The 22,240-nt window shown below is 43.9% G+C and overlaps 1 protein-coding gene across 1 annotated transcript in view; it reads left to right on the top strand.

Moving 5' to 3' along the window:
- METTL3 (methyltransferase 3, N6-adenosine-methyltransferase complex catalytic subunit) overlaps positions 1-15,903 on the top strand; it is a 232,550-nt gene extending 216,647 nt beyond the window's left edge. The window contains 6 exon segments of the mRNA XM_085646255.1: positions 8,898-8,988; positions 8,990-9,007; positions 9,345-9,413; positions 9,841-9,921; positions 9,923-9,957; positions 14,676-15,903. Coding sequence (XP_085502381.1) covers positions 8,898-8,988; positions 8,990-9,007; positions 9,345-9,413; positions 9,841-9,921; positions 9,923-9,957; positions 14,676-14,796 — 415 coding nt within the window. The 3' untranslated portion in view covers positions 14,797-15,903.
- The last annotated feature ends 6,337 nt before the right edge of the window (positions 15,904-22,240 follow it).

Below are 22,240 nucleotides of genomic sequence, written 5' to 3' on the forward strand. Positions count from 1 at the left end.
GATTCTCATTGTCGGACGTGCGCAGTGCAGAATACCCACAGTTCTGCCGTGGTTGATAGTCTCGTGAGAAAAAGGTTTAAGACCACACTTGACATTTCCAATGGCTTTTATAGTCATAACCTGTCCTCCATTAGTAGTTAATGGACAGCCTTTACTTCTGGCGGCAAACAAAAACAGTTTAAGACATTGGCCATGGGCTATAAAAACAGCCCGAGCGTCTTTGCCGCACCTGTTGTCTCTCTGTTAGAGAGCATTGACCATGATGCATACTCGTATGTTGATGATATTTATCTCACAGATGACTAATTATGGCCACATCTGTGTCACGTTGACCCCATCATTGTCATATTTGCGGACTTCGGTTACAAATTTAACTTTGCGAAATCACACATTGCAGAGTACACAGTGTTGTTTTTGGGCTATGAGCTCAACAACGAAGGATGAGGTTTAGCACCTCACTTCCTGGAGAAATGCGCATGTTTGCGCGCTCCAACAACTCTGAAAAAATCTTTGCTGAGTTTTTTAATTTCGGGCGTACTTACATTCCAGATTATGCCCAGCGTATCAAGCCGCTATATGCCTTGATACAACCTAATTTTACCAAATCTTGCTGGCTTCCAGAACATTCAGCTATACTGCAATCTTTGCAGTCTGATCTTCTTGAATCTAAATACTTACTGACACATGACAACCACACAAACCTGGTAATAAGAATTGTGCCAGGCGCAGTGTGTTTCACGTACTTGACATTCAATGAGGGAGACACAGTCCCTATTGCTTATAAGTCACACTTGTACACTTCGGCTGAAATGCATTTTTCTTCTGTCTAGAAAGTATTGACTGCTGTGCAGATGGCGATTCTAAAAGAGAGAGTGCTGTCGCATGGGGAAATACATGTTGGTTGTCACACCGTATCCTGCACTTGAGGCAGTGACAAGAGCCAGTGTACCGAATTTTAAAGCTTTGCATCCACGTTAGATATAATGGGCCACTTCCTTGACGTCTCCAGATGTCACGTTTATCTTTGATTCCTCACTGCAAACACAGGAGTACTTGCAGTATGAATTTGTTCATCCTGCTCCTCTGTCCATGCGCCCGCTTGAGGATAACAATTGTATCATTTACACTGACGGTTCGGAGCAACCGGCGATGGAATCTAAACATGCTTATTCAGCGGCCTGCACAATAGTGGTGGGTACCATGGTGAATGGCGAATTCAGGTCCGATGTCATGCATACGCAGACATTAGGGGACTGTACCGCCCAGTTGGCAGAGCTACATGCTTTGGTGCTTGCACTAGAGTTTGCTGATCCCCGTGTGACTACTCTTATTGTAAGTGACTCTTACCACTGTGTACAGTCTTTTAATGAAAATTTATTCTTTTGGACTCAGAATGAATATTCTGATTCCAAAAGGTAGCACGATCAAACATAAAATGCTTTGGGTTCGAGTTGCAGAACTTAAAGAACGACTGCCTCTCATGAATGTAATTCATACTCTTGGTCACCAGCAAGGAGGAGTACACCCTGTTGGTAACAGTTTAGCTGATGAAGCAGCGAAAACAGCAGTGGCGACATAGCTGGTAGCAGCAGTTAAAAGATTCAAAAGTAAGATTGATGATGACATCTTGGCAGCTATTGCTGCAACTGAGAATGGAGATAATTACCCTAAAGTTTTCCCTTCTAAATACTCTTATCATTTAAGTCCTGATAAAGTTCCCTATGTGAGAATTAACGACGTTGGTGACAGATTGATTCCAAATGCGGACCGCAGGCTTTCCTTGATAACAGCCGCTCACGAGGACATGGCCTCGGATCATGCAGGAGTTTCAGCGACTGTCACTATCTTGCAGCAACGTTTTGGTGGCGCGGATTGTATAAAAAGACTTGTGATTATGTCCTTACTTGTGACATTTGCCAGCAGGTTAAGCCTTCGACTGCTGCGCGTCCACCTCAAACACAGTTGTGCATATCTAATAAACCGCTTGGGTGTGTTTATTTAGATCACTGCGGTACTTTCTCCTCTGATCCTGCGTATAAATTCATTTTAGTTGCAGTGGATTAGTGCACACGCTTTCTATGGGTTTGGTCACAACGCAGCGCTGATGCTCGAACTGTCATCAGGGATTTGCATGTCTTTGTGGGAGTTTTTGCATGTGACACCCTCCATTCGGACCAGGGTCCGGCATTCGCATCTAAGGTGTACAAAGAAGCCATGAGGTCTTTGGGGGGTCCAAGTCAAATTTTCGTCTCCATACCGGCCTGAGGGCAATTCTGTTGTGGAGCGAATGAACCGTGACCTAAAGCAATCCTTGACAGCTAGGGTTTTATGTACTGGCAGAAACTGGTTGGCCCATTTGTATAGTGTACAACGTGCACTTTATAATCTTCCCTAGAAGGTCTCTGGGTGGGCGGACCCCATACAAGATGCTCTTTAGCATAAAAATGTTTGTCCCAGACCATGATGGTCTAGACATGGTGGCGGCGGCCGCACACTTTGATGTAGATGATCATTCTGCTATATTACAGAACCTACAAGAGGCTTGAGACAGTCTTGCAAAGGAACATTTGCCCTCCACAACTGATGCTGCACTTCAGATTCCGGTAGTTGGCTGGCTACCTCGAGTCGGTGACCTGGTCCGTGAGAAGGTGGGAAAACAAGAAGGAGTTTGGCCCCTCTTATTGTGCACCTGTTCCAGTGCTTGGCGTGCTGGGTACAAGAACAGTCATTTTACCTCCACTTCCTGGTCGCAAGGATAACAGGTACATCTCCATTGACAATGTCAAACTACAACGAGTGGCCGATTCTTCTTAGTATGACTCCAGCGGTCTCTTGTCCAGCAATGCTGAGAAATTCTGTTTTGGCCTCGGAAAATACGAACAGGCCTTACATTGCCATCGAGATGCATATAGTTACTAAACCATTGTTGAATCTACCGGCTGGTGATCCTCATGAAGATACTGAGTATACCTATCCCACAGATGTGTCGTTACCTGGTGTGCAGGCAAGTGCAGTTGACCAGTCACGTTTTTCATTTGACACTAACTCTAAAACATTGAGTGCTCCATCGAAAATTTCTATTTTTGCTTTTTGGTTTAAAAGACATTCCCCCTTGGACTTATATTTGGTTGGTGCTCATCTCTATTTTTTTGTTCATGTCGATTGGATTTGTGGTTGTGTTTTTTTCGTCTTGGCAACGGACATTATCTTACAGAAAGATCTACAATTAGATTAATTGATGGAACTTTGGCACCCCACTCCTCATCACACATCATGAAGAGGGACCAGACTTTTGTCAATATTACTGCCTGGCCTGTGTTAGATGGGATTGTATGGGATGCTGTGAAATTTCAAATTCACTGCCCTAAAGAGGTGATTAATGTCCCCAATGTACTTCGTGTTTCTATGGGGGATGTTGTGAAACAAAACATACGTTCTGATGATTGGGATGTCCAAGCCGTTGAGGTTCTTTTTTCTTATTTGAAATATTATGCTGCTTATGATAAGATTTGTACTTAGACTCAACGAATTATGCAGAGTTGTTTTGTTACCAGCACCATGGCAGTCATTTCCTGCATAAAACGAATACATTTAGAAATGTGGTTAATTATACACAATGGGAACACTGCCCAGCTCCCATTGAAGGTAGTCAGAAAACAATATTGAAAAAATGTACATATTTTACTGATTTTAGTCGATCCAATCCTGAAGCCCTTTATTTCAAAATGACTGCTGGGTCCACTTCGAAAGTTAGACTCACACACACTAAATTACTGTATTCAAAGTCCTTTATGGATCAATTCGCTATAGGGGGCTATCTCTGAAATGGCTGCACAATCTGTGTCACAAGACAGCCTACCCCAGCTGTTCCAGTTTCGCAACCGGGTGCTTGAATACTAAGGAACACTACCTCTGGCCACTTTGAGTGTAGCCCATGGTTTATGATCGATTGATGTGTCCCTTAGTGGCTCATGAGTTGGACTGTTCTGGTATTGGGATTATGGCCTGCGCGGCTGCGCATGGAGTTCTAGGGAATTGGTATATATTTGCAACAGCACATGACTTCCTGGCACGAAGTTACCTCGAAGAACACGCAAGTTGTCCTCTGATGGTGCTAGAGGCTCCGGCTATTGAAGAACATGTATGTTCATTTACTTTATTAAATTGGATAGCTGAATCCTTTACTGACGATAATAATGACTTCCTCTTGGAAGCTGTTGCAACATATTGTGCCTACACGCTGATGGATTGAATTGGTTCATGTCCATCTTCAAAGCGTTTGATTTTTTTCCCTCCCTCTTCAATGATGGGCGTTGTATCGTCCGTTTGTGGTATGTTTTATTTTTACCTCACAACTTCGAACTTATCACTTCCAATTATCCGATTTGGCAAAATATGAACTTGGTTCTGTCTGACTCGAACTTGAACTCTGCATTCCTAAATTGCTTCCCTTTTGTTCATGGTCCAATCAGGGGAGGGTGTATTGAAGAACAGGGTTCTGCTTGCACACATTGCTATGTTAGCATAAGCGTATTAGAAGTTTAAACACCATTTTGCCACTTGGCCACTTTTGCACATGACACTACGTGTATCTGTTATTGTAAGTTAAACTGCTTGCTTTTCTTCACATGAGAACGGTCTGTTTTTTTACATTCCCTAGACTTACACCGCGACCTTAGTCTGTACACTGTGTGCAGAAGTAGGAGACAGAGCTCTTGAGGCGGAAGCCGAGAGCAAGAATCTTTTTTTAAAAGACTAATTTTTAAAAATTGTTACTGTGATAATCTGTGTTTTAAAACCTATCTTACCGCCTGCTCCCCTTGGTGATTGCCTCCCCGCGCAGCCGAGTCAGGCGCTGAAGCAGGTTGCAGGACAACCGCCGTGACCCCCCGGGCACCGCCCACTTACACAGGCCACACCCCCCCCCTCAGATATATAAGAATGTGCTGCTTCCGGAAGCGCAGCGGACGGGCGCAGCGGGCGCGCCGGCGGTGCGCCGAAGCCGCGCCATATGCAAGCCCGTCTGCGCCCGTCCGCGACCAGACGGGACCAGGGGCCCCTACCCCTGCCCTCCACACCACCCATTTCAGGACGTACAGCTCGGCGGCCATCCACAACTTAGGAAATGCAACCACTGCACACTGCACACATTCCTATCCACCAGCTGAACTCCCCTCTCGCTGCCCAGGATGTAAACATCCCTTCCACAATACTACGCCGCCAACCACGACGCAGGAATATTATATGTATATGCTGAATTGCCGGTCTCTACCGAGGCACAGCACACAAATTGCCCTGCTACTAGAGGAGCGCAATCCGGATGCCATCTTCCTGACTGAGACATGGCTTACGTCTCAATCGGAGCCAGACATAGTCTCAGCTTTACCCTCCGTTTTTCAAATCTACAGACTAGACCGGACAAAGGGGAGAGGTGGAGGCCTGGCTATCATACTAAAAGACCAGTATGGCTGTCGCACTACAACTGAAACTATTCCTGAGTGCGAGAGCCTAGCATTCAGCATAGATTTCACTGCGAACAGTTCCTTCTCCGGCACTCTGATATATCGCCCCCCAGATCCGGCTAAGTTGTTCCATAGATCTCTTCCAGACATCATAGCCAATCGAATCCTGACCTCCGCCAATTACACGGTCCTAGGAGATCTTAATTTCCATTTCAATTCCCCCACAGATCATACTGCTAGGGAACTAACAGATGATCTAGTAGCCCTACAGTTAACTCAGCTGGTCACAGCCCCTACCCATGAAAAGGGTAACCTCCTCGACCCGATTTTTAGCAATTGCACCGATGCTGGTGGTGGGGCAACCCACTCGCCTCCCATGGTCGGACCATTTTTTAGTCCCACTTACCTGGCTCACCGGCAAGACCCCCCTGCCCACTCCCCAAACCATAACAAAGAGAAATTGGACAAAACTACCTATAGAGTCTTGGTTAACTAACCTAGATTCCACCCGCCCACCCTCCTGTACTGACCCCAACTTAGCTAACAAGAACTATGAGGGATGGATCAGAGACTCACTGGATACAATTCTTCCTCTTCGGAGATCTATACCAAAGAGGCTGCACAAATCAGCACCCTGGTTCTCAGACACTTTAAGAGATCAAAAACGCCTCTGCAGGAAACGAGAGAGAGCGTGGCGACTAGACTTCCTACCTGAAAAGAAGTCCCAATACAAAGAGGCAATTAAGGCCTATAGAGACGGGGTTAGGGCGGCCCAGGCCACCTACTTTGCAGACAAAATTATGGAAGCAAAATCTAAACCCAAGGATATTTTTCACTTAGTAAAAAAATGCACCAAAGTGAACACGGCTCCTCCCTTGATTAAAACACAAGAACAATGTAATGAACTAGCGGACTTTTTTCACAACAAAGTCACCCAGATCTACTCCTCCTTCCTGATAGCAGCCACTAATCCAGGAGCACCCAATCAAACATTTTCGAGACACCCCACCCTGCCAGGCCAGCCAAATCTGGAACTCTTCCCCCCCATTAGATCTTGACACCCTTCATCAATTGGCACGCCAAGTCAAATCTGGCTCTCCCCGTGACCCAGCTCCACCGGAGATATTGCTCCAGGCAAGCCAAGCCACCCTGCCCGTGATTCTGGATCTACTTAACTCCTCCATCTCCTCCTGTACAGTACCCATTGGATGGAAGAGAGCCATGGTACGGGCACTGTTAAAAAAAACCTAATCTCAACCCAGAAGACCACTCCAGTTACCGCCCTATTTCATTACTCCCCTGGGTAAGTAAGGTCCTGGAGAAGTATATAAACATCCAGCTAGTCCAATTTCTTGAAAACAACCTGCTTTTGGACCCAACCCAGACAGGATTCAGAGCCAAGCATGGTACTGAAACCGCCTTGCTAGCGGTTACCGAAGAAACACGAAGGATACTAGATCGGGGAGGATCAGTGGCAGTGATCCTCCTTGACCTAAGTGCAGCCTTTGATACGGTCAGCTATGCCACCTTGCTGAACCGTCTACGCAATATCGGAGTAACGGGCGATGCTTTAAGGTGGTTTGACTCCTTCCTTACCAACAGGTCTTTTCAGATCTTTGACGGGGAAACAATATCAGCCAGAAAATCACTAAGCTGTGGGGTGCCGCAGGGCTCTTCTTTAAGCCCTGCGCTGTACAACATATACATGAAACCACTGGCTGGGGTCGTCGAACCATACGGTATCAAAATCATATCATATGCTGACGATACCCAGCTAGTGGTATCGCTGGCTCAAGAGGGTACCAGACAAACTTCGGAAGGCCTGATGAAATGTATAGAGGATGTCAAGGAGTGGATGACCTGCTCCTCACTAAAACTTAATGGAGATAAAACCGAGCTCATGCTCCTGGGCCCAGCTTCACCAGTATCCTTCATCTCCCTATGGCCTCCGTGCCTGGGCACCCCTCCTACCCCTAAGGAAAGTGTAAAGAGCCTAGGAGTATGGCTCGACAAAAGTCTCTCTTTCTCCACTCAGGCCACTAAGCTATCCGCCACTTGTTTTGGCCTACTTAGAACATTGAGGAAAGTTCTACCTCTTCTGCCAATGGAAGCCAAACAAGTGGCAGTACAGGGCCTGATTCAGTCCCGGCTAGATTCGAACAACGCCTTATACGTGGGAGCCCCCGAGATGACCTTACGAAAGCTACAGGTGGTACAGAACTGTGCTGCCCGGACCCTGCTACAGATTCAACGAACTCAGTCCGCGAGACCCGCATTAAATAGCCTGCACTGGCTGCCAGTGAGGCAGAGAGTGGCATTCAAGGCATTATGCATTGCCCACCGGGCTTTTTGGAAGACAGGACCAGCAATTAATGACAATTTAGTCACCCATTACCTTCCAAAAAGAAACCTTCGATCTACGGAGGCCTTCCTGGCCATGGTACCCAAAGTAAGGAGAGCTAGGACCGGAGGAAGGATGTTCTCCCTAAACACCTCGAAGTTGTGGAACTCACTTCCTTTACAACTCCGGACTAACTCGAACCTACTCTCCTTCCGCAAACAGTTGAAGACCTTCCTGTTTGCCAGGTCCACCGAGCTCTAAACCCTCTTCGCATTACCCAGTTCTGTCTTCATGCTCAGCGCTTGGACGCCCATTGGGCAGCAATCGCGCTATACAAAAATCAATTCAATTCAATTCAAGTCTTCAAGGTCATAATAACAATATATGCTGTTGATTCAGGTTGATCGGCCCACGCTCTAGACCCAACACGCACACAGCTGCAAATATCTGAAACTCGGGTGCCTTTAATATTGCGTTGCATGCATGATGTTGGCACTTGGAGAAAACCTTTCCATCTACAGAGAGCATTACTGATCCTGTGATGTGATTCACCTAAGCTGATCTTGGAGGTATGGGGTTCCCCATTTAAACCTAGAGACCTTCTATTATTATAAAACTGGCTTCTAGCCAGGGGAGGGTGGTACACAAGGTGCTATAAGACCTGTTTCCACTATCATCGTAACATGATTTCTCCCTTTGTGTTTTATGGAATTGTAACAATGCTGATTGTTTTATTTCTAATCATTTGCCTGTTTATGTTAGCCAAAATACTGCATCTTCGAGCACGTAGTTAAAAATAAACATTTGAAACTTTTTCGTGTCTCTGATTACTCGCGCTGTGGACTTGTATGAGAATAAAAACAAAAGTGTTCTTGATCCCCATCATTCCTGAGAGTACCCTAAGTCACTTGTTCTGGGTTGTCTAATCATTGGTAGCTTTGCTGTAGTACGGAGAACGAATGAGCCACGGATGCTAGTCGGATAGGGGTTCTGGGTACTGAGGTGAGTTTTTTGGTACACCACAATTCACTGTGGTCCTGGTTTCCTGTGCATAGTTCTGTGCATGAGCAGAATCCCCGCAACACTCTCTTCAGGTATGAACGGGCGGATGAAATAATCTGGGTGAAGACCAATCGGCTGCAGTGTATTATCAGGACTGGCCATGCAGGCCATTGGCTGAACCATGGGGAAAGAGCACTGTCTGGTAACCATGGCACTGTCATCTTGACTGAGATGGAGTTAGGAAAGGAGTGTTTGAGGGGCTTTCATTTCACTGAGTTTAGAAGTGGTTTCCACCTCCTTCATAATGTAACCGCGGTCCCCACTCACAGGTGTAAAACTAAAACCACCTCCCGAATCCTGCAGGTTTGGTTCCACTATATTTAAATGTGTTGTGATGCTAAGAGGGCTTCTACCAGGGTTTCAATTATCTAACTCTAGCTACTGCCCACGTCGATCATGGCTTCTGCCTCCCTCATGTTTTCCAGATGTTAACGGCTACAGATTAATTAATGCTCATATTATCTCTTATCATTGTTCAGGTTGGAGTGAAGGGAAACCCTCAAGGCTTTAACCGAGGCCTGAACTGTGATGTGATTGTGACGAGGTGAGTAGAGAATGACTGTACTGTGTATGGGCACCCTATCACTGTTAGCTGAAATTTAACCACAACCAGCTCACCTATTCCAGTCACCACATCTCCCTAGCATTTCCCCCCTGCATTGATCCCGAGAGCTCCCTCACAGCCATTACCTCATCAATCTGTGCAGTTCTCCAACATTGAGCACATGCAGAATTTTTCTATGGTTCTCATCCCCTATCAGCATTACTCTTGTCTTCCGACAGCTCCCCTAGATCACCCATCTTGTGAACCCTTTTCACAATCCTCACTTTTATACAATTCCCTAAAGTTTTTGCAGCCAATGCACCCAAACCTAGTTTCTGCAGTCAAAGTTGAACCCTTCACTGTGGGTCCCCTCTAATTCACGGTAATTCATGTGCATACCTGATGCAGTGGTGTCTACGTCTTTACTCTAGGTGTGCTCCACTAGTCCTAAACCTGATGAAATCTATGGAATGATCGAATGTCTGTCCCCTGGAACCCGAAAAATAGAACTCTGTCTTTGGACAACCTCACAACGTCCAGCCCAACTGGTGAGTGAGCCAGGAAGCACGTGGGTACAGGCATCTGAAGTGATAAACCTGTGTTATTTCATGCTTCTTTATAGAAGATCTCATGGTTTGATACTGAAACACACTCACTTTGAATGTTCAAGTCCAGCTTTATTTCATTTATGTTTTTCAGTGTGTACTGGTGTGAAACAGGCTGATGAGAGCATTGATACACCGAACAATGATATAAGTCACAATAGATTATCACCAGAGTAAAATGCTATCTGCAGGGATATTTTACAGCTATAAAACGGATTCAGCACAGTCACAAATCAAGTGAATCGAAATTTGTACTTTCTAGTTGTAATACAGAATCGGCGCACAGAGGGTGGCTTAGGACCAGATCATCCCTGTGTGGTGTACATAGAGGACTTATAGAATTTTGTACAGGATCTGGTGTAGAATAGGGGCAAAAATTACACACAGGAGTGAGATTTCAGGGAAAATCTCAGGGTGTTGGAGGGCTTGTAGAGAGAAGAGAGCAGGGGAATATGAGGGAGAATTCTGCAGAAAAGAAGGAGGATGCAACAGTGGGCCTCCAGGTTGGGGCAAATTACACTGTGTAGAGATTCCCTTTGCACCTCAGAGGTCTTCAAAGAGTGGGTGACATAGGGAAGACTATCCACTGTAATGTGTCCTGACATGGATACCCTAAACTGAATCCTTTAAGGGTTAAAGTGACCAGACCTTGTAGAATATCACAGTTGATCACTGAGGCAGTCGAGTAGACATAGTGCAGTACAGAGTATGAAAGCAAGCCAGGGGATACTTGAAAGGGCAAAGATCAAACAGTTAAGCCATCATACTTAGACATTGTAGGATGTGATGTAAGCCATCAGGATGGGCCAATGCAAGCAGTTAATTCATAAGCATTCTAAAGGGAATGTAGGAGGCGGAGGCAATGAAGTGAAGTGAAGCAACCATATGCAAAGAGGCTAAAGCTAGCTGATGGTTCTTTCCCTCAATACACGATGGGGAAGAGTAGCAGGTCAATAGGACATTAGTGTAAGAGCGATACGAACCAGGGCCCAGTGTAGGCTAGGTAGACCCAGCCATTTAGCCTTAAGTACTCCATGGGGTATCAGCATGAAGTTGGTTGAAAGAAAGGAGAAGAGCCAGGAAGAGCCAGGTGTGCATGATAGTTAGCTCATATGTGTTCCAAAAAAAGGGATGAAGATGTGTATCCAAGGCAGCAAGGAGAGAGTAGTGTTGGAAAGATGGGCTGGTGTTAGTTGTGTGTGGGCAAACCAGGGAGAGCTCGATGTTCGATCATTATGAATCTGTGATTGACATTCTAACAAATAGTGCTATGCATGATTTGTGTTTTTAAGAACACTGTCCTGACCTCTGTCCATCATAACAGGAAGAAAGAGGCTTAATGCAGTTCAGCAACAGACTTCATGCCTTGTGACAGGGCCTTAAAATAATTGACTCAAGATTATTTGCCTCTGCGGTTTTGGAATATTCCATATGGAAATTGTTTTTCTTCAGAAACCCCCTCCTGAACTTTTACAGTTGTCAGTCGGGTATGTTTTTAAAAAGATTCACTTGGGAAGCTTTTGTAGCTGAGCAAAACCATTAATTAATATAAAGCAAGCATTAATCAGAAAACACGACCAGGTTTTAGTGGCAGGCTTTCGAGACCAATTTTGGCACCAAGTCCTCTGTGATTTCAAGTTTGTTTTTTAGAAGGACTCTCATGAGGATGGTGTTATGTTATATTCGGAGAGTGGCCAGTGCCCAACAAGAATTAGCTGTTCAATTTCCTTGAGGATAAGTTGCAATTCGGTGCCATTTGCCAGTTTCTTGAGGTGAAGTCAAGTTATTGCTCGTTAACCAGAACAAATCCTAGCAATTTCACAGTAGTGATTATATAGACTGAGGATGTGTAAGAATCATAATCCAGTGCTGAATGTGGGAGAGGGTATAGATGATGATTATGTAGAAATTCTGTCTTTTTTATTAATATTTTTATTGGAAGAGTTCATACAGCCAATAAACCACATTTCATTAAAGCATTAAATCATAATGGAAAATAGAATAAGAAGAAACCATATACAAATACCACATAACAAAATCCCAATAAAGTGCCGCCAATTAAAAACCTTATATTGCACACTGTCCCGGATATTTTTTCTGTCTTGTTCGTTTTAAGATAATATAGAAATAACAAGTGTAAGGAGGGTTATATATTGTTCCTCTACCCTCTGGAGATAAAGCAGGGTTTCATCAGTGTGCCATCGTACTCCTGCATTCTTTACTTCTTACTCAATGTATATGTCGAGAGGATTGAGCCTTCGGGCCCCATGTGGTGCGAGGAGTAGAGGGGAATTAGATTTTTTTTATCTACATCATTTGTGTGTACTCTTGGAGAAACAGTGTGAACCATTTGAGAATGATTCCTTCACTGCCAGATCGAGACTTGAAGATCTGTAGGGTCTGATGCTACACAGTTTCAATTACATCCGAGAATTTGTGGACAAAGACTAGGCATGTTTATCCCTTACCTAGCATACAGAGTGTATTATCAGCTACATAGATGTTAGCTCGTTCACAGTATCAGTCAATTTCTGATTGGTGCCTCACTTGCAAGTTGTTTCCAGCTGTGAATTGTATTTGCATGTTAGTAGCAGGATCACTGGTCGTTCCTTCTCCTAGGGATAGGGAGGTATATATGAATTGGCGCTAATGCTTCCGAAAATCTCCTGCAATTGTGTGTTTGTGGTCTCCTATGTAGCTAGATGATTTAGTTTGTCAAATGATTGTGTAAGCGTTTCCATTGATACGGTAGTGAGGAAGACTGATATGGCAATCCTGATTTCATCAATTTCTAAGATTACAATTTGACAAATTTTGTGAATTTCTCTGTAAATGTCAGATCTAATTTAGCGCTATGGGCTGGAGGAATATATTAGAATCTCAAAGCACTCTTAATTGTTTTTTGCAAAGTTATTTTTTTTAAGTGAGATGATTTTTGGTTTATTGTTTGTTTTCCATTTATTTATGGCTGAGAGGTTGCTCTGGAGGATTTAGTTTGCCATTTTTTTTACATGCGTATGAATTTTCTCTGTATGTGGGTCCACTGATGATGTGAGTATATAAGAAAGCTGTTCGCCGTCTTCAGGTAGGAGGGGTTGTGCATTCACTACCTCACTACATCTCCTGTCACTACATTACCTCCACTACATTACTTGACATTTCATATTGTCTCAGGGTTAGACACCCCAGTCCTTTTTTGTCTTAATTTAGTACTGGTACCCGAATTTTAATTAACTAACCTTTGACATTAACCTATTTAATGTAACTTACCTGTGATGGTGTAATATCAGGCAATATAATGGTTATGCGTTTTACTGGTGATGTACTATATGAAGTAGCTTATTTATATATTTTACTTCCTCCATCAGAACAGGTTGTAATAATACAAAGTGATCATGCTTGGGTATTTTCATGTTTGTTGCATGTGTATATTGTACATTTACATGATGTGCATTGTAGTGCTGCGGTAGGACTTTTGATGTATTTTTCTTATTTATTTTGGGGGGATAAAGTGTTGGAGTGTCCGAATCAAGGGTCTTTTGTCATGTGGGTAGCCTATTCTTCCCATTGTTGCAGTTAGTTGACAAGCAGCACACCTGCAATATTTTATTATAAAGAGGGCTTTCAGCAGAAAAGTTGCATATTAAGAAGGCATGCCCAGGAAAGAAAACTGTTTGAAATTTAGAGAATTATCATTGCGAAGTATTTGTTTTGTTATCGGAGAACTTTCTGAAAGGAGAAAAGTGGCCTGCTGTAGACCTAGTCTACCTGTGCATAACTGTGCAACTAGTGAACTAATGTATTCTCACTCAGATTGCATCAGGCTCCTGGTGAGTTTCTGTGGAAGCTTTGTTAATGTCTATTAGTTTCCTTTGAATGATTAGTAATAATCATTTGGTTGAGCTGTTTCTGGTTGGTGCTTGTTAGTTCCTGTTCAGGCAACATCAATATTTATGTGCATTTACTAAATTCTGGAATAATGTGGGTCTGGCTGTACAACTTTTTACTCCTTTCTTACCTTACTCTAATTGACTCCTGAGATTGTATTGCTTTATTTGGGTGCCTTTTGTTTACTCAGAACCTGGGACCAAGCAATTGAGTATTATACAACAACCATAAATACATATAGCCAGCAAATTAGGAGTGTCGGGCTAATCAAGTCAATCAATTTCCTTTCATGCTCCAAATCTTCTTCTTTATTCCCAATTCCCTCGTGGCTATTACGTAGTGGTTCCTATATGCCCAAGACATTTAGTCATTCTGTTACTAATTTTGTAGCAAGGTTGGGGTGAATCGTTTCATAAGGGTGCCTTACTTCCGTAATGACAGAGATTGGCTAATACTTTATTGGAAATGCAACCTAGAAGTGTATTCGTATTGGTTTTGAATTCTTTGTCAAAGGTTCCTATAAACTTCTTTTGTTCCTGGCAACTTTTATCCCTACCACTGCTTTTGAATGAGAGCTTCATGCTCACAGAATCCTGATGTAACGAAAAAGGGTGTGCATGTGTGCCTTTTTTTGTGGTGTGAGCTGATCTCAAGGTACCACATGGTAGTATCTGACGCTGAGATAACAGTAATTTTCATACCTGTAATCATGATGCTAGTGCTGTCTGTTAATGTGTTTTTTTTAAAGACTCATTACATTTTTTCTCTTGCAGGATCACCCTTGGGATTCAGCTGGATGGAATTCACCTACTAGATCCGGGGGTTGTTTCAAGGTTCAAAAAGTGCTATCCAGGCGGGGTTATTGGTATGCCTAAAATATGTAGATTAGACTGACATCGACCTCTTTCTTTTGGTCTTGGCAGGAGTAGTTGTGAAGCTAAAAGGTCCTTCTCCATATGCAAGTACCTGTAGGTGTGCTCAGCCCAAGCCCTTCGCTCCACCTGCTGTACTCAGACCACAAGATTAGAGAATTATGTGACCAAAGCCAAGTAACCACATGAAATTTCCATACTATGAATGTGTATTCTTTAAGTCCAGTTTCCACCATGTGGCAATTGTTGGGATGACAAGAATAGACAGTCATTTTCAAGCCTGAGAACCTAAAGATGATTTCAGTGCAGTTCCCCCAATAGCATTAGCTCTGTACTAAAATTAAATTTGTCGTAATTCCTAGACACCAGAAGGTGCACAATATCTAACAGGTCAGCCTTGCCACCTTAATGAAGCGATAAATCAATGAGAAACAGTGGTGCACTTTCACCAGTATCACTCATTAAAATGATTGGAGAAGGATATATGCAATCCCATCATAGGTGTCCATCAGACCCAACACACTATAAATAGAGCTGCCAATGTTGTACCTCCTGCTGACTCGATCAACACCGCTGCTAGCATGTGTTAGGAATTGAGACTGTAGTTCTAAACCCTTTTCTCAAGCCTTACTCCCTTTCTTCTGCTATGAAATCGAGTCATTTATTAAATGACATTTTGAGTTACCTTTGTGGGTAAACATATAGCATCATGATACTGTCAGTTTTTTTAAGAACAACCAAGAGGTAACCGAAAATGGGCAAGACTGTAGACATCTGGGGCCCTTCATATGAATGTTCCCCATGTCAAATGAACCTTTCCTGCTTTGCTTGTTGACATCAAGGACCCAATATTCCTCTGGCACTTCTCTGGTGTTTACCCTTATGTAAAGCATATCACCCACATAGTAATGTCTTCAATGGCCCATGAAAACAAACAATGCTGTGGATGAGAAAGTGTGTAAACTGGATTGTGGCTGAAAGAGTCGTACACTATTGGGAATGCAGGACAACAGAAATGTAAGGACTGTTATTTGAGATGTATATGCTCATCCTCTCCACCCTAATGTGAACATATTGTTTTACATCTGGGAATGAATTATTTTGAGAGTTATTTTGTTGTATGCTAAAATGTGAAGTATTTGTACATTTGTTCTTCTATTTTTTAGTATGAAACAATTTTTTATTAAAAAAATAAGTTGAATGCCATGTGGAACTAAATGCCTTTTTTAAAAGTTATGTGGGTTTTGCCTGTTTCACCCCTTTCTTACACCCTGGAAAAAGATTAACCAGAGCACCCCTTTAGTCTTTGGTATTGTATGCAACCTGTGTTTTCTAAATAGTGGTTCAAGGTAAATATAAGCCCTTGAGAAACTGCTGTAGAACAAACACGTATTACTTAGAAAAGGTAGCTGGAGCTGGGATGATGGACAAAGAGTCACTTTGTCAGGGAGAACAAACATAAGCATGATGGATATGTTTTTGGAAGAGGAGTACTCGTCAAGAGAAGGGGACTTGCTAAGAAACAGCGTTAAAAGTAACTTATCACTTGAAGGGCAGTGAACACGTGTGAGGCCTTGTCTTTTGGGTCCTTGTTAACTCAACGCGCCTCAGAGGTTTCACAGCTCAGGTTTTCTACTGTACGTCTAAGTGAAAAGCAATCCATTGATCTTTTCTCAAGGAACCTTTATTTTCAAACCTTTTTCAAGCCCTTTGTCTTCCTAAGAGCCATTTCAACTGTATTTTTAAAGAGGGGAAGCCATTGCCATTTATTTTGCTGTTCTTGAGAAGAATGTATTCAAGAAGATCTTGTAGAAAAAAACTTACATTGAAGATCTGCAAACCCAGAGCATTTCTGGTCTGTAAATCAATCAGTCAATCAGGGGTTTGTAAAGTGTGGCTACTCACTCGTGAGGGTCTCAAAGCGCTTAACACAATCCAAAGAAATACATAACCTGTCACACTTTTCTGGCAAAGACTCTAGACTTTAACTTTAAAGGAAGACTAGTCGACACGCAGCTCTGATTCTGGTCTCACAAAATGCAAACTGGACTTGACAAGCACCAAAATGAAGTCTTTAGGGTTTTGCGCCTGTCTTTAAATCCTAGATTACTTGTGTTATCTCGTTTACTGACAGAACAACCTACATTAGTTACACCGCTGTTGAAAACTTCATCTGATGCACTTCCTCGTATTCACAAGTAACCTACTAAAAAGTCAGTCTCCTGTCACTTCATGTCATCTTCTTAGAAATATAAATTGTCGGTGGCTTCTTAGTTGCCTGCAATTTGGCATACAAATCGTCAGCTTCTAAGTCATCAGCTGTTGCCTCCGTGGCTGCTGACCACAGTCTTCCTTCTTCAATCACTTTTAAGTCCACTGTGTCACTTCTGAAATCCAGTCTTCTTTTTGCATCACTGCCCACATTGGCTTTGTGCTCATCAACAGCTGCTTCAGCACTGGAGCTCATTTTTTTCTGTCGGTAACGTCCACCCCGTTAGTAAACTATTATTCGCTTGGACCGTTAAATGTCTCGTCAGCTGTCCAGCTGTTATATGCCGCTCTATCTTTGATATAATAATAGCTTTCAGCCTCTCCTGTGGTGGCTATGCTTCCACTGCTGATTTCCCCTGTGAGGATCGCTCCACAGCCAGCTACTTAGCTTCTACAGTAGGCTGCTTCCAGTTAGGAGGGGGAGAAGGATGATGATGACCAGGAAGCCACCACCACCCTGAATCTACCTCTAATTTTGTGTTCAGAATTTTTCTGAACAACAGGGACAGTTCATACTACCACAACCCACACCTTGGAAATGACAGACATTATGACATGCCTCCTTATTCTCCTATGTTTCAGGTGCTAGTTGATCTTCTAAGCACATTGCTAGCTATGATATTGTGTATCAGCGATTGTCAACCCAAGAGACTTCCACTGCAGACTTTACCTCCACTGCACATAATTTCCCAGCCACCTTTGCAACACCTATTTATCCATCTGGTATCACTACAGCCTCCTTGTTCCTGTTGCCTCCTCAACCTGTGCCCATCAACTTCAGCAAGGTGAAAGAGCCGAGAGATACTACTGTTCATGTCACAAATGCTTCTACCAGCCCAGGAGTAACAAGAGAGAGATGGTAATGAGGATGAAAAAGAAGGGAAATATAACAAAGACTATGTTAATGCTGGGTGAGCCTGACTTGACCAGAAAAGGGACGCTTCTAGGCTGCCTGATGGTGCCATTCAAGCTTCAGCTCCTAAAGACTCACCTGCTTATGAAGACGGGTGTTTTTAAAGCATTCAGAGACACTGTGCTCTCCTTTTCATTTTCAGGAGAATCCCAGAAGGGGGGGTCAAGGCCATCTCTTTCTTGGATCATCGGTGGGTAGAGAGTCTCCCCGAAAATAAGAAACCTAGCTTCAGCATCTGTTAACCTGGCCACATTAGAAAAGAAATATAAGCCACCTACCACTCCTCCTATTGTCTACTCATCCAGTTCAAGATTGAATCTGTCATTTTGGCCACCAGCCAGGTTTGTTCCAGGAATCTTTCCTTCCTTTCCACCACACCTTCCGAGACATAGGGACGAAAGTAGGGAAAGGTGGATATGTGATTTGAAGTCAGATAGATACTACTGTTAGTCAGAAATACGTATGCATTTTTAATTTTTTTTTATTTTTTTTTTACACACTACGAGAGAAATATTGAATTATATAGGCACTTCCATAGACTGCTTCAGCTAGCTACCCCACACAAGTAATGCTGCTGCCCCGTCATAGATATGGATGACTCTGTATAATATAAGTTAAATTTGAAGTGCATGCACAATTAACTTTCCCTTTGATTTCAGGTAACCATGTTGATGAGACTTTCTAGTGATTAAGACAGATGGCGACGTTCACTAAAGCAGCTTCTATGATACTCAAAGGTATCCGACACACCAAGGGGTTACGAACTCCAGGGTGTGGTAGGAATTTTCAGCCATTCTGCTTGTACACTCATAATCCACTCCAGAGACAGTAAAGAGGCCAATGCAACAGATATGGAAAAAAGAACAAGACTTCTCAATTACAGGACCAGTGCAAGCAAGCCTGAGTCTCCCAGCTTTTCGGTGAACCACCCAGGGGAGCTGTAGTCCATAAAAACATGTTTAAACCTCGCCCATCTGCCATATGGTAACTCAGTCGGCTGCTTTGAAAGTAACATTTGTATCATGCTGGCAACAGTGCTTTCATCCTCTTACAGTGGCCCAGCCTTAGAATATTTCACAAAATGAACCACCTAGTAACAAAGAAAGTACATTTTCAAGCAGCAGGCTGAAAATCCACTTTGTAGCTGGCTGAATTTCATGGATTTTTCTTAATTACAAACCGTGTTCCTGTGTAGATTTAGACTGCCAGCCTCATGCAAGAATCCTATTTGTAGTTCCATTAAAGCTTGAATAAGATGTATACTGACACAGGATGTTTCTCTGGTTCAGCTCCTCTGGTACAGTACCACAGCAGCTGTACAGACATACAAGTATTTTCCAAACATTTGAGCCTCTACCTCTATAAAACTACGTGGACCTTTATGCTCTTCAAACTAGGATGGGTGGCTTGTGTGTGTACAAAGTGCACTCTTCTCAAAAGCTTGTATTCGTAGCATGTGTTGGCTGAAGAAACACATGCTATGCATACTCCTGCCATCTAGTAAAGGGCCCAGACTCTGCAAGTTGTTTTTCCGCAAGGACGTTTTATGATCGGCATAGTGCATTGTTTCTACTCCCCCTCGAGGTATTTTGTGTGTTCAATGGCTCCTTTCGTAAAACGTTTTTTTCCGCCATCTGGCTCAGATGGACTGCGTCGTTCTGCAGCATTCGATGCCCATGCGGCCTATGGTCATGAAAGAACGCGACTGAAGATCCTGTAGACCATGCCTACGGATTCTAGGAGCGGGGACTGATTACCCAGCACCCATTACACAGTACACACACCCGTTGATAATGACCATCTCCAGGTAGTCGACCCCTGTGAGCCACAGACCTTGGGCTCAGGCTGACACGGTGAGCAAGCCTCGGAGTCACGAAGGGACGAGAACGTTCTCGATCCCAATCAGGCTAATGGGCCACAGCACGAGGACGGTTCTGGCCCTTCGCCAGTACCGAAGCATAAGTTGATGTCGACTGACTCACCAGCACTGAGGCATTAGTTGGCACCAACTGAGACACCAGCAAAAAAGCATAAGACTGCACCGGCACACACATCAGACTCGAAGGATGCCAAGGAGGCTGTGGCCCCAATAAAATAATTGTGTACTCTTTATTTCCTCATACCAAAGAAAGACTGATTACTATGGCCCATTCTGGACCTGCGACCACTCAATCGCTACATACTATCCAAATACTTTCATATGGTCACATTGCAAGATCTAATACCACTACTACTAGAGACCGATTTCATGACTGCATTAGACCTGAAGGATGCTTGCTTCCACATTTCAATCCACCTAGCACACCGCGAATACCTACGGTTTGTGGTAAGTGGACGTCATTATCAAATCAAGGTGCTAACTTTTGGTTTGACAACAGCCCCAACGGTGTTCATAATAGGCTTAGCGGTAGTAGCAGCAAAATTACGAAGAGAAAACATACATGTTTTTCCATATCTCGACGATTGGCTGATCAAAAGTCCAAACAAAGCCAAAAGTCTAATAGACACTCAAAACACAATAGACCTACTTCACCAATTGGGTTTCACTATCAATGCAAAGAAATCGCATCTCCAGCCACTACCGGTACAACCATACCTAGGAGCAATACTTAATTCAGTATCAGGAACAGCTTACCCCAATTCTCAAAGAGTTCTCAATCGCCAGAACCAACTGGTTCTTTTTTAGCCTTATCGTCACCTACCAGTCAAAACAGTGATGCACCTACTGTGGATGATGACATCATGCATAGCGATCGTACCACATGCAAGACTACACATGAGACCTCTCCAAGAGTGTTTAGCATTGTAATGGTCACAAGCGGGGGGGGGACATGGAAGATCTAGTGTTGGTTTTCCCCATGGTCCATTAGGCAGTACAATGGTGGAATACCTCAAACGTACTGAAGGGAAGAGCCTTCAAGGACCCAATCCTGCAGGTGAAAATCACAACCGATGCATCTCTCATGGAGTGGGGTGCTCATATTAGGGACATTGTGGTTCAGGGACACTGGACCTCACAACAAAAGACAATGCACATTAACATGCTGGAGCTTCTTGCCATCTACATCGCTCTCAAAGCATTCCTAACAAACATTACAGGGCAAAGTGTCCTCCGACGAACAGACAAAATGACTGCAATGTATTACATCTATAAACAAGGAGGGGCCCATGTCATACAACTGTCACAACTAATGCAGACCATATGGAAATGGGCAAACAAACACAAAATTCTCTTCCTGGAACAATACATACCATTGCAGGAAAACTCCATTGTGGGCCTGCTCAGCAGGACACAGCAACAAGTTCATGAGTGGGAAATACACACACCATTACTGCAACTACATCAATCAATCAATCAATGAACTTGTTAAGCGCGCTACTTACCCGTGAGGGTCTCAAGGTGCTGAGGGGTGTGGGGGGGCTGCTGCTGCTCGAAGAGCCAGGTCTTGAGGAGCCTTCTGAAGGTGAGCAGGTCTTGGGTCTGCCGCAGATGGGTGGGGAGGGTGTTCCAGGTCTTGGCGGCGAGGAAGGAGAAGGATCTGCCGCCGGACGTTGTTCGTTGGATGCGCGGGACGGCGGCGAGGGCGAGGCTGGCGGAGCGGAGCTGGCTGGCAGGGGTGTAGAAGTTGGGTCTGTTGTTCAGGTAGGCTGGTCCGGTGTTGTGAAGTGCTTTGTGTGCGTGGGTGAGGAGCTTGAAGGTGATCCTCTTGTTGACGGGGAGCCAGTGAAGGTCTCTTAGGTGGGAGGTGATGTGGCTGCGGCGGTGGACGTTGAGGATCAGTCGGGCGGAGGCGTTTTGGATGCGTTGTAGTCATCGCATGTGTTTGGCCGGGATTCCTGCGTAAAATGCGTTGCTGTAGTCCAGCCTGCTGCTGACGAGGGCTTGGGTCACCGTTCTTCTGGTTTCGGTCGGGATCCACTTGTAAATCCACTTGTAGGGAACCCCTGTAATAGACCTATTCACCACCTCAGAAAACTGAAAATGCCAAAGCTTCGCATCCATATACTCACACCCACTATCCAAAAGGAACGCTCTATTGATAAACTGATCAGGGATATTTTCTTACGCTTTTCCTTCTCTCCCACTCATTCCATACGTGGTCAGGAAACTCAGACAGACTTCGATTACATTACTACTAATTGCTCACTCATGGCTCCACAGCCATGGTACACCACTACTTGAGTTATCCCTAGTACATCACAAGAAACTACTCAACTATCCAAACCTTCTCACAGCAGGGTCAGGGTATGACATCCCAATGCACAACAGTTCAATCTTGTG

The sequence above is a fragment of the Triturus cristatus genome, chromosome 1_1, assembly GCF_964204655.1.
Source record: "Triturus cristatus chromosome 1_1, aTriCri1.1, whole genome shotgun sequence".
Classification (NCBI taxonomy): Eukaryota; Metazoa; Chordata; class Amphibia; order Caudata; family Salamandridae; genus Triturus; species Triturus cristatus.